At 40.3% G+C, this 13499-nt stretch overlaps 1 protein-coding gene across 1 annotated transcript; it reads left to right on the top strand.

The window, feature by feature from the left end:
• LOC109835552 (molybdate transporter 2-like) lies at positions 10-1460 on the top strand (the record flags this gene model as incomplete). Its single annotated transcript, XM_020403520.1, is given in 5 exon segments — positions 10-362; positions 364-423; positions 714-843; positions 845-994; positions 996-1460. Coding segments are annotated over 5 exon segments (996 nt in total), but the record flags the coding sequence as incomplete, so codon positions are not given.

Raw genomic sequence — 13499 nt, 5'->3', positions numbered from 1 at the left:
TCCTCTTGGCGCCGCCGCCTCCCGTCGGTGACCGCCTCCTTCGCCCTCAAGACCTCGATATGGTCCGAGCTCGGAGGCTCCGTCGGGGACCTGGGCACCTACATCCCCATCGTCCTGGCCCTCACCCTCGTCAACCGCCTCGACCTCGGCACCACCCTCATCTTCACCGCCCTCTACAACGCGGCCACCGGCCTCCTCTTCTCCCTCCCCATGCCCATCCAGCCCATGAAATCGATCGCCGCAGTCGCCATCACCGAGCCCGACCCCTCATCCGTCCCCAAGATCATGGCGCGCGGCACTCACTCGCGCCGCCCCTCCTCCTGGGCCACCGGCCTCCTGTCCTTCTTCTATCGCTTCGATCCCTCCCGTCGTCCGCGGCATCGCAGCTCTCCCAGGGCCTCTCCTTCGCCTTCTCTGCGTCAGGTACGTCTGCTTGACAGGACCTCTCCACGCAAGTCATCGCCCCCGCCACTGGCTCGGCTCGACGGGCTCGTCCGCCCTCTCCGCCCTCTCTCGTCATCATCAACACCGCTTCCTGGGGCGACGAAGGCAAGGACGGGGGGGAGGGGGAGGGGAGGGGGAAGGAAGATCCCCCGGCGCTGGTGCTGTCGTGGCTCGGCCTCGCCCTCTGCTTCGCGCGCGACCCTTCATCCTGAGACACATGACTTCGCCGTCCCCCTCCGTCGTCCGGATTTACTCTGCATCGAACGAAGACGGGCTTCGTCAGGCGCCATCCCTCAGAATCCGCTCTTCGGTGCTCAACTCGTCATCGCGTCTGCTAAGGCTGTCTCCGACCTGTTCCCCGAGAAGAGGAAACGTCCGTCACGGCGGTCTCTGTCAGCGTGGGCTGATGAAGCCTCGTCGGTGCTGGTTCGGGGCCATGCCGTCTGCAGGGGCGGGGGGGCTGGCGGGCAGTACAGGTTCGGCGGGCGGAGCGGGCCTGCGTGCTGTTTCTGGCGGTTCGCTAAGCTTGGCGCTGGGGCTGGCGTTCGGTGAGCTCGTTCGTGAGGATACTGGGCCGGTTCCCGATCGGGATCCTCGGGGTGCTGCTGCTGTTCTCGGGGGTGGAGCTGGCGATGGCGTCGAGGGACATGGGCACCAAGGAGGAGTCGTTCGTGATGCTGGTCTGCGCGGCGGTGTCGCTGACGGGGTCGAGCGCCGCGCTCGGGTTCGGGGTCGGGATTGTCGTGCACTTGCTGCTCAGGCTGAGGGAGGCGGAGTTCGGGTCGGTGATGGGGAGGTTGGGTAGGAGACCTGTGGCCGCCGAGAATGGAGATGAGAGGGGCACTGGGGTTTAAGGATTCGGATCCTCTCCACTATCTAAAAAGTAATGGAGAGACCACTACATAATCATAACCATTGATTATCTAGTTGGTGGTTATGATTTTTTTCTTTTAGTGCAAATTAGGAATGAGTACAATACACGATGGTATGGTAATTGTTAGATTTAGATTGTATCATAACCGTCTATTAAGTAATTAACGATTGAGATTAAAAGTAGCGGTCTCTCCACTACTTTTTTTTAGCGAAGAGGATCCAAATTCGGGATTTAAACGGATTCGGATCCTCTCCACTACAAAAAAAAAACAGTGGAGGGACCACTACATAATCACGGCCATTGATTATCTAGTTAATGGTTGTGATTTTTTCTTTTAGTGCAAATTAGGAATGAGTGCAATACACGGGGGTATGGTAAGCATTAGATTTAGATTGTATCATAACCGTCTACTAAATAATCAACAATTGAGATTAAAAACAGTGGTCTCTTCACTACTTTTTTGTAGTGGAGAGGATCCAAATCCGATATAAACGGTCAGTTCCGGAAAAATTGGAATTCTTTCCACGCGTGTATCGTGCTGCTGTTGAAATTTTTGGAGCAAGCTAGATAGGCTACAATCCATGGAGTAGAAAACTTTATCGAACAACCGCACGGGATCAAAGCGTCCAAATTAATTCACGAAGAGGATGCAATACTAATTCCAACTTCGTCTCCACTGGAATTTTGATTTTGGTGGCGTTTGAAGTATTGAACCACCACCGTACAAGACTAAATACGAGTTCTGTGAAAAAATAAATAAAACAGAACATTCTCTCAAAAAAAAAAAAAAAACAGAACAAAGAAACAAACTCTATCAAAAAGAAGTATTTAAGTATTTTGTATGAAAAAAATTAAAATTCATAAGTAGCTTTCTAGTTTTCTACTATATACTTTAGAAAAATTTAAGCGCGCCCTAGAAAAATTTACAATGTACCACTAACCGAACTTGTGTAGCGAAGCAAGCTATCACCTAATAAATCCTAATTTTCTAAGTGGTGAATTACATATCTGAATTTGTCCATAACTCGCTATGTAGCGCATACTATGTAATAATGGTTGGAATGCAGGGATTTTCCTACCTCCCCGACCGACCGTCTAGGCTCAAATCATGTCAGTGGGGCCAATGTTTTCTGGAGTTTATTTGGGTTGGGATGTGTTGGGAGCTAGAGACACCCACTTGACTGGTGCGGAAGCTAAATCACCCAGAGAGAGAACAACCAACCTAAGCAATAACGAATACACAAATAAAGCAATAAGTAAATCAGATAAGACAACAGATTTATGTGGTTCGGCAAACTTACCTAGATTCACAGGAGTCACACAAATAATTTCTTATTTAACCACAAGAAATTACAACCTTGCAAAGAGAAGTTCTCAAACTTGAGATCTCTCTACAGTACCGCGTGTGATTTATTCAACTGAATAAATCACCTCAATCTCAAATTTTCTTAACTGAAAATTGCTTCTCAAAATGCCTTTAAGAACCACCGCCACTCCTCAGATCTGAGAAAATGCGAGATGAGGCTCAAATTGAAATCTCGTGAACAGGGTTTCCCTTTTATAGGGAATCCCTAGGTCACGTGGGCTGGGAATCAAATCCATCATGCGAGCGCCTCCATCAGGCGAGCTCGTGCTCCAGCAGGCTACCTCCACACCCACGACATCAGGCGAGCTCGAGCACTATCAGGCGAGCTTCCAATGCCCGCAGGCGAGCTTCCTCGACTCGCCCCCTCACCCGCCCCCTCACCCGCATCCCACGCAGGCGAGCTTCCTCACCTCACCTCTCAATCAGACGAACCAGAACCCCCTCGCCTCAGGCGAGCTCCGACGCCACCTAAGGTCCGTTCTTCTTCAATTCTCCACCTCGTACAATATTTGATAAAACTTAAATTTTGGACGAACACCAAAAGAACATCGCAAACGCCAAACCAGGCCAAAACCAGCTGCACCATTATATCATGGTTGCCTACGTACCCTCTGACTGGGATCAAGCTAATATTAGTTCTACCTTTTTCCCTCTTGGGCAGATCAACACGAGCTGATATGAAGCAAGTCCAAGCAATAATGAAACTTGCTACTTATCACCACCTTAGTCAACATGTCTGTTAGGTTCTTAGTTGTGTGCACCTTCATGAGAGAAATATCACCTTCCTCTATGACATCCCGCATTAAATGATACCTGACGTCGATATGCTTGATACGAGCATGATGAACTTGATTCTTAGCCAAATAAATTGCACTCTGACTATTGCACCACAAGTTCACGCAAACCTTCTCAATCCCTAAATCATCTATGTCACGCCCCGCTTTCAAAATTACCGGCAATTGGAACGTGAACAAGCTCGTGACGTATTAGATTAAGGAGAATAAATAAAAATAAATATTTCTCCTCAACCTAATACGCTAAGCGTTAAGAAATAAATACAATGCGAAGTCACATGTCCCCGATCACAGATAGCAAGAATATAATGAATAACACAGAATAAAATAATACATATCACAAATGAATATCATCCAAGACATAATATTCGGGTCAAACATGCCCTCATACAAAATTGAACAAATGAATATTGGAGAATATAAAATACAATGATCAAGCAGAAAAGGAAATGCTACAAAAGAAACTAGGATCATCAACTAAGAAGAGGTACTGAACTTCGGCATATTCTTCAACTCTATCTGCAAGGCACTCCTGCTGAGAATCCTCTGGCTCCTGACGATCTCCCAGCTGAACCTGTTCTTCCTCCAAGTCTAACGTACACCAGAGAAAACAAGTGTATGTTAGCGTGCATGCTCACACGACAAGACCCCACAAAAGAAAAGAACGAACGAAAACCCAATGCGAAAAACGATACGATAACAGAAATGACAAAAGGACGTACAACTGGAAATTCAACAAAATTAAAATGCAATCCACTACTAAAATATAATAATCAGAAGAATCCAAAAATTAAACGGGTATTGAAGTCATGCAGCTAGCGATCGGAATAATCATCCAAGTGACAAGGTCATACAACTAGATGGAATTAATACTTAAAAAATATACAACTCGAGACGTAGTACATCGAGCGAAATAATCCAAACAAGAAAACTCTCATGTATATACCATATGTCTCAATTTGTAGATAATTAAATATAAATCCCGATCTAGGTATGAAAAGAAATATAACTGGTCCACATCTCACAAGAATCCATAAACATTCAAATAACAAGGTCATGTAGTTAACCATCCTATAACAGGTCATTGGTGCACCTCTCACATAGAGTCGAAGATCATATTCTCGGATAACCGATTTTTCACAAAATCATCTATGTGTAACATTTCACTGCCCCCCTCAGGCCTACCCCAGGGCTACACAGGAGTTTCACTGGTGCGAGCTTGGAAATAATCAACAATCACTATATCTCTGCTCCTCAGACCCACCTCAGTGCTACACAGGAATTTCACCGGTACGAGCCTGGAAATACATCAACAATCACATCCGATCACCTAAACCAAAAATTTCCCATCCCAAATTTTCTTGTATTTCTAAGTCAACACACACACATAGATCACTAAGTCTCGGTCATGATGCTCAAAGCCACTAAGTCATGAACTACTAAGGTTCTCAAACACAACAAGGAGATAATAATAACACTAATTTCATGTAACCACATCATGACATGTCGAATACAGTAAAATATTCACAAAACATGAAATGTAATCATGAACAACAACTATGTAAATTCAGAAAATAATTCCTTTTCTAAAATAAATTCTTTTAAAATTATTTCTCATTATAATAATCCAAAATATTCTCTTTCCCAGAATAAATTCTTTAAAATTATTTCTTAAAATTATTTCTCATTATAATAATCCAAAATATTCTCTTTCCCAGAATAAATTCTTTAAAATTATTTCTCATCAATTATTATTCTAAAATAATTCAAAATATTCTCTTTCCCAGAATAAATTCTTTAAAATTATTTCTCATCAATTATTATTCTAAAATAATTCATTTTCTCAACAATAAATTCTTTTAAAATTATTTCTCATTATTATTCTAAAATAATTCTTTTTCTCAAAATAAATTCTTTTTAAATTTTATAAATTCTCTAAATGATTTCGTTATCAAAATAAATTCTTTCACTTCATTATCATTATTTCGAAAATACTATTTATCACACAACTATGATTTAAATCAATATTATTCACCAAATAACCCACGCAGATAAATATGTCCTAAATAAACTATACAAATAATTCATAATAAACATAAATATTCAAACTACGAAGTAGGGAGAGCGAGATCTTACACATAATAATTTATGACAAAACTAAGAATTAAAATGAAAATAATCGAGGTTCGGGATCTTACCTCGGGTATCGAACGAGTGGACTACGGATCCAAAGGCGCTACTGGGCGCTCGAGGCAACGCGATCGTCGGTGGTGGTCGACGTCAACGGCGAACGAGGGGAGGCATCGAGCTCGAGCAACGAGGGGGCAAGCAGCGGCTGTTGGAGGGTTATGGCGGACTGCGGGGTTCTGTGGTAGCGGCGGTCTAGTGGTGGATTGTCCTTCTAACATATGCATATTCAAAGAAGCCTCCATTAGATCTTTTCTCTAAGGCGGTTAAACCAAAAACTAATATAGAGACCAAGCTCTGATACCAATTGTTGGACCCTAGAGGGGGGGTGATTAGGGTCAAGAGGCTATAATTATGTAATAAAATTAAGACAAGCAAACCACAGTATTCCAAAGCAATCAAAATAGAGGAGATAGGGTTAGGAATCGTTATCCTGTGACGCACGATATGTTAACGAGGTTCGGTCCGCTGACCTACGTCCCCGCTCCCCACTCTTGAGGAGAAATCCACTACACAGCCCGGTTTGGAAGCCGGAACTTCGTCTACACAACGATCCCCTCACGATCTCACACTACCCAGTTGATCTCACTAGATCACTCCCACACAATTGATCTACTCAAGATCACACTCACAAGATAGTAGAAATGGTGTAAGACTCTCTCTTTACAACGTCCCTATGGCAAAGAGAAAGAGCACACTGAAGCTGGGAAGTGAACACACAAAAAACACAGAAAGAGCAGGTTTGAAAATTTAGCTCAGTGAAAACAACGTCTCTGGTTTTTTGCAAAAGCTGGGACACTGAGGAAGAAGAAGAGATTGAGTTTAAATAGGAGAAAAACAGCTGTTTAAACCCATCCCTTAATCCCCCAAAATCTGGAACCAAACGTCGCTGAGATCTGTACTGATCGGCGTTGAAAAAGGACATAATTTACCGTTTGAAAAGCTTGGCGGTCGACCGATGAAATTTCCGGTCGACCGCTATCCAGATCCGAAGCTCAGAATCAAGCAGAGACTTCTTCGGTTGACCGGTACGGTCGACCGATGAAAAATCGAGCTCTTGGTCGACCGCATCGGTCGACCGACAAACTCTCTGCTGCCCACTGACGAATGATCATAGGTGCGGTCGACCGGTGCGGTCAACCGCATTCTGATACATTCAGAAAAATAGATTTTGACTCAACTAAAATATTTGAAAAATATTTATTTGACCTCTGAAAATTATAAAACTTTGTAAAATGTTTTTAATACTAAAAACAAACTGTTTGGAAAAAGAATTTTGCAGATAGGTCCTCATACTTATGAAAAATAGTATTTTATGAAAAACGCTTAAAAACATAAGTATGAAAACGTGTGTGTGATATCCCAATGGCTTCAAGTGAAATCAATAACTCTTTGCCTACATTCTAATACTAGAGAGAGAGAATAAAAACTAGCTAATATCCTCACATAGAATAAAGTTCTTGAGTCTTGATATAGCTTTAATTTTGATGAAGCTTCTATATGAATTTGTTGTTCTTGAAATAACATTGCTTCATCACTATGCCTCCTCCTCCTTTGGATATCATCGTTGTAGCGTATATTCCATCCAATCCTCCATGAATGGCACTAACAAGCTTGATAAATGAATTTACTACATTTGCACTCAATAAGCCATTAGTACCGATAATGGTGGTTGTAAAACATCATCAAAACATAAGGGCTAACAATCTCCCCCTTTTTGATGATGACAACCAACCATTATAAGAGAAAAAATAAAATAGCTTATAGATAGGTGCTCCCCCTATCTATGAGCTCCCCCTAAATATATGCAACAAATGAGGAGATTTCTCTCCCCCTTTGTCACCATAAAAAATGGGGTAAAGAGAAATACTAAATGCAAAATACAACTAGTCAAGCAAGCAATGTAGAACTTTCACATAGTGCATAAGCCCAAACCATTTCTTATGCGACAAAAATCATCCTCTCCAAGAGGCTTAGTAAATATATCCGCTAGTTGAGATTTTGTGTCAACAAATACTAGGGATACATCTTGTCTCTCTACATGATCGCGTAAGAAATGATGGCGCACATCAATATGCTTGGTTCTAGAATGCAAAACCGAATTTTTGGAAATATTTATAGCATTAGTGTTATCACAAAAGATTTTTATATTTTGAAAAATCAAATCATAGTCAACTAAGCTTTGTTTCATCCATAAAACTTGAGCACAATATAAGCTGACGGTAATGTATTCTGCTTCCGTAGTGGACAATGCAACACAATTTTGTTTCTTGGAAGCCCAAGAAATAAGTGAATTTCCTAAGAATTGGCATGTTCCACTCGTACTCTTGCGATCTACCTTACATCCGGCAAAGTCGGCATCACAAAAACCATATAAATCAAAAGAGGTACTTTTTGGATAAAATAGACCAAGGTTAAAAGTTCCATTAACATACTTAATGATCCTTTTAACCGCAATTAAATGAGATGATTTAGGAGAAGCTTGAAAACGTGCACATGCACACACACTAAACATGATATCGGGTCTACTAGCGGTGAGATAAAGAAAACTATCTATCATACCTCGGTATAGTTTTTGGTCCACGTCTTCACCACTTTCATCCGTATCAAGCTTAACACTTGTACTCATGGGAGTAGGCGCATGCTTAGAGTTCTCCAAATTGAATTTCTTCACCAATTCCTTAGCATACTTGCTTTGAGAAATAAATATCTCATCCTTTGTTTGCTTGACTTGAAGCCCGAGAAAGAATGTAAGCTCTCCCATCATACTCATCTCAAAATGATCTTGCATAACCTTAGAAAATTCCTTGCACAAAGATTCATTAGTAGCACCAAAAATGATATCATCAACATATATTTGAGCTAAAATGAAATCATTTTTCCTTTTTCTCACAAAAAGAATGTTATCAATAGTTCCTTTTGAAAAACCATTTTCAACAAGAAAACTAGAGAGGCGAGCATACCAAGCTCTAGGAGCTTGTTTCAACCCATATAAAGCTTTTTGAACCCGGTAAACATGATTAGGAAAAACATGATCTATGAAACCGGGGAGTTGCTCAACATATACTTCCTCTTCTATAAAACCATTCAAGAAAGCACTTTTAACATCTATTTGAAATAATTTGAAATTTTTAAAGTTAGCAAAAGCCAAAAACATCCTAATAGATTCTAACCTTGCAACCGGTGCAAAGGTTTCATCATAGTCTATGCCCTCCTCTTGATTGTATCCTTGGGCAACCAAACGAGCTTTATTTCTAGTAACAATGTCATGTTCATCAAGTTTGTTTCTAAAAACCCATTTAGTGCCAATAACACTAGCATTGTTAGGCCTAGGAACTAATTTCCAAACATCATTTCTTTAAAAATTATTTAGTTCTTCATGCATAGCCAAAACCCAAAATTCATCATTTAAAGCATCATTAATCTTTTTAGGTTCTAGTTGAGATAAGAAGGTAACATTACCACACTCACTCAAAGCTTTTGAGCGAGTAACAACTCCTTATGAAGGACTCCCAATTATTTGTTCCTTTGGATGGTTTGATGCGAATTTCCAAGCTTTAGGAAGTTCAACTTGTTCATGAGCATTGGAGCTATCCATATCCTTTTGAGCTTTTATAGAGGGAGTATCATTGATTTGTAAAAAGTCCAATCCTCCCTCAATATCATCATCATCATCTTTCCTAGATAAAACAACTTAAGAACCAACATTAGTCTCATCAAAAGTAACGTTTATAGATTCTTCAACAACGAGACTTCGTTTATTGAAGACCCTATAAGCCTTACTTCGAGGTGCATAACCTAAGAAAATACCAACATCAATTTTGGAATCAAATTTATCATGGTGATCTTTTGTATTTAAAATAAAATATTTGCAACCAAAGATACGAAAATAACCAATAAAAGGAGTTTTTCCATAAAAAAGTTCATAAGGGGTTTTCTTAAGCTTTGGTCTAATCAAAACACGATTTAAAACATGGCAAGCCGTATTGACGGCTTCGGCCCAAAAATATTTTGGCAAATTAAATAAATTTAGCATAGTGCGTGCCATCTCTTATATGGTGTGATTTTTCCGTTCAACAACACCATTTTGTTGTGGTGTTCTAGGAGCGGAAAACATGTGAGTTATACCATGATGAGCACAAAAATCATAGAAAAAATCATTTTGAAATTCACCTCCATGATCACTTCTAATTTTCACAACTTTCAAATCTTTTTCATTTTCAATTCGTTTGACATGATTTGAAAATTCTTCAAAACAATCATTTTTATTTGCAAGAAATATTGTCCATGTAAAACGAGAGAAATCATCAATAATCACAAAAACATAGTGTTTGCCTCTAAGAGAGGTAACACGCATAGGACCAAACAAATCAAGATGAAGTAATTGCAAACGTTTAGAAGTCGATACCTCATTAATAGATTTGAAGGAAGATTTTGTTTGTTTACCTTTGGCACAATCCTCACATGTGGTATCTTTGATGAAGTGCAAGCTAGGTAACCCTTTTACAAGATTTCTCTTAGACAATTTTGATATCAATTCCATATTTGCATGTCCAAGTCTCTTATGCCAAATCCAAGGGTTTTCATCAATTGCCGCATGACACTTAACATCTTGATTTGCTAGTTCATTCATCTCAAAAATGTATACATTAGATTTGCGATTAGCAATAAAAATAGTTTTTCCATTCATACTAATGATGCATTTATCCGGTTTAAAGGAAATATCAAAATCTTTATCACTTAATTGGCTAATACTAAGAAGATTATGATTCAAGCCATTTACCAAATAAACATCTTCTATAACGGGTGAGGGTTTCTTACCAATAGAACCAACACCAATGATTTTACCTTTCTTACCACCACCGAAGGAGACGCTACCTCCTTCAATCTTTGATAGGGTTGCAAATAACTCCTTGTTGCCCGTCATATGATGTGAGCAACCACTATCAAGTTACCACATCTCCCTACGTCGTTGTCGTGATGTTCCCTACAAGAGATGAAGATGAAGATGTAGTAGCTTTAGATACCCAAGTCTTGGGTCCTTGAGATGAAGATGTAGTAGCTTTAGATACCCAAGTCTTGGGTCCTTGGTGGTTAGTAGTCTTGGTACCTTTTGGTACCCATATCATTCCATAAAAATCATGGTTGTCTTTAATCCTACAATGAGTAGAAATGTGTGCATGTTTCATACAATATGTGCACACAAAATTTCTCTTGTGTGTATGAGCATGAGATCTATTAAATCTATTTCTACCATGATGATTATAATTATCATAAGCATGAGTGGGTCTAATCCTACCACTCTCAATTTCTAATCTCTTAATCTTTGATCTTAATTGCTTATTCTCGAAATCGAGATCTCCTAGCAATTCATCTTTTAGTGCAAGAGAGGTTGTTAATTGTTCTAGCTTAATATCACAAGAAGAATGCAATTTTTTAAAAGAAGAGTATTCTTTTGATATTCTCTTAAATTCAAAGTTCAATTCTTCTAGAGCCGTAGCTATGTCACATTGCATGTAGAAAGATTCACTTTCGGTCTCGGATATTACCTCTTGTTCATGGGCCATGAAACAAATGTTGGGATCATGAAGAGCAAGTTTGGCTTCTTCTTCATTACTATCTGAATCACTTGGTTCGGATTCTTCCCATCCGGCATACATAGACTTCTTCTTCTTGTACTTCATGTACTTCTCCTTGATCTTGGGGCAATCCTTAGCGATGTGGCCCGGTTCATTGCATTCGAAACATTTTCCTACACATTTTCCTACACGTGAAGAAAATTTGTTGTTAGATCGAGGGTTAAATTTCTTATTCATTTTTATGAGTCTAGAGATTCTTCTAGAGAGATGAGCCACTTCTCTAAAAAAATCCACTTCACTATCCGATGACGGAGAGGAGTAATCACTAGCTCCTTTGAGAGCTATGGTCTTCAATTTTGGTGATGGCTCCTCAACTTCCCATGAGGGCACTTCCTCCTTCTCCTTCCCCTTGAGCTTCTTCTCATGGACCTTGAGCTTTCCGATGAGGCCATCGAGGGGTAAAGTGGTAAGGTCATGAGCTTCTTCTATCGCCGTCGCCTTGGGTTCCCACATCGGAGTCAATGAACGAAGAATCTTGTAGTTCATCTCTTGAATAGTTAATTTCTTGTCAAGACCATGCAATTCATTGATAATGTTAGTGAAGCGAGAAAACATAGCATCAATAGATTCATTTGGAAGCATTTGAAATAACTCATATTCATGCATAAGTCCACTAATCTTGGATTCCTTAACTTGTGGGGTTCCTTCGTGTGTAATACACAATTTCACCCATATTTCGTATGCGGTTTGCACACGTGGAAACCCTATTATATTCGTTGGGGGAAAGACCACAAATTAAGGCATTCATAGCCTTAGCATTGAGATTGGCTTGGTGCCTTTCTTCATCGGTCATGTTCCCGACTTTGGGCTTCTCTACATACTTCTTCTCTATGAGCTCTAGGATGTCGAGATCAATGCAACGAAGGTAAATTCTCATCCTAGCCTTCCAATAAGCGAAATTACTACCGGTGAAGAGAGGTGGTCTAGTGGTCGATTGTCCTTCTAACATATGCACATTCATTGAAGCCTCCATAAGATCTTTTCTCTAAGGTGATTAAACCAAAAACTAATATAGAGACCAAGCTCTGATACCAATTGTTAGACCCTAGAGGGGGTGATTAGGGTCAAGAGGCTATAATTATGCAATAAAATTAAGACAAGCAAACCACAGTATTCTAATGCAATCAAAATAGAGGAGATAGGGTTAGGAATCGTTATCCTGTGACGCGCGATATGTTAACGAGGTTCGGTCCGCTGACCTACGTCCCCGCTCCCCACTCTCGAGGAGAAATCCACTACACAACCCGGTTTGGAAGCCGAAACTTCTTCTACACAACGATCCCCTCACGATCTCACACTACACAGTTGATCTCACTAGATCACTCCCACACAATTGATCTACTCAAGATCACACTCACAAGATAGTAGAAATGGTGTAAGACTCTCTCTTTACAACGTCCCTATGGCAAAGAGAAAGAGCACACTGAAGCTGGGAAGTGAACACACACACACAAAACTCAGAAGAACAGGTTTTGAAAATTTTGCTCAGGAAAACAACGTCTCTGGTTTTTTGCAAAAGCTGGGACACTGAGGAAGAAGAAGAGATTGAGTTTAAATAGAAGAAAAACAGCTGTTTAAACCCATCCCTTAATCCCCCAAAATCTGGAACCAAACGTCGCTGAGATCTGTACTGATCGGCGTTGAAAAAGGACATAATTTACCGTTTGAAAAGCTTGGCGGTCGACCGATGAAATTTCCGGTCGACCGCTATCCAGATCCGAAGCTCAGAATCAAGCAGAGACTTCTTCGGTTGACTGGTGCGGTCGACCGATGAAAAATCAAGCTCTCGGTCGATCGTATCGGTCGACCGACAAACTCTCTGCTGCCCACTGACGAATGATCATAGGTGCGGTCGACCGGTGCGGTCGACCGCATTCTGATACATTCAGAAAAACAGATTTTGACTCAACTAAAATATTTGAAAAATATTTATTTGACCTCTAAAAATTATAAAACTTTGTAAAATGTTTTTAATACTAAAAACAAACTGTTTGGAAAAAGAATTTTGCAGATAAACTGTTTGGAAAAAGAATTTTGCAGATAGGTCCTCATACTTGTGAAAAATAGTATTTTATGAAAAACGCTTAAAAACATAAGTATGAAAACGTGTGTGTGATATCCCAATGGCTTCAAGTGAAATAAATAACTCTTTGCCTACATTCTAGCACTAGAGAGAAAAATAAAATCTAGCTAAT

This window comes from Asparagus officinalis, chromosome 3, assembly GCF_001876935.1.
Source record: "Asparagus officinalis chromosome 3, Aspof.V1, whole genome shotgun sequence".
In the NCBI taxonomy this organism is placed as follows: Eukaryota; Viridiplantae; Streptophyta; class Magnoliopsida; order Asparagales; family Asparagaceae; genus Asparagus; species Asparagus officinalis.
The sequence above is the reverse complement of the archived record's forward strand: the minus strand, read 5'-3'. Positions and strand labels throughout refer to the sequence as shown.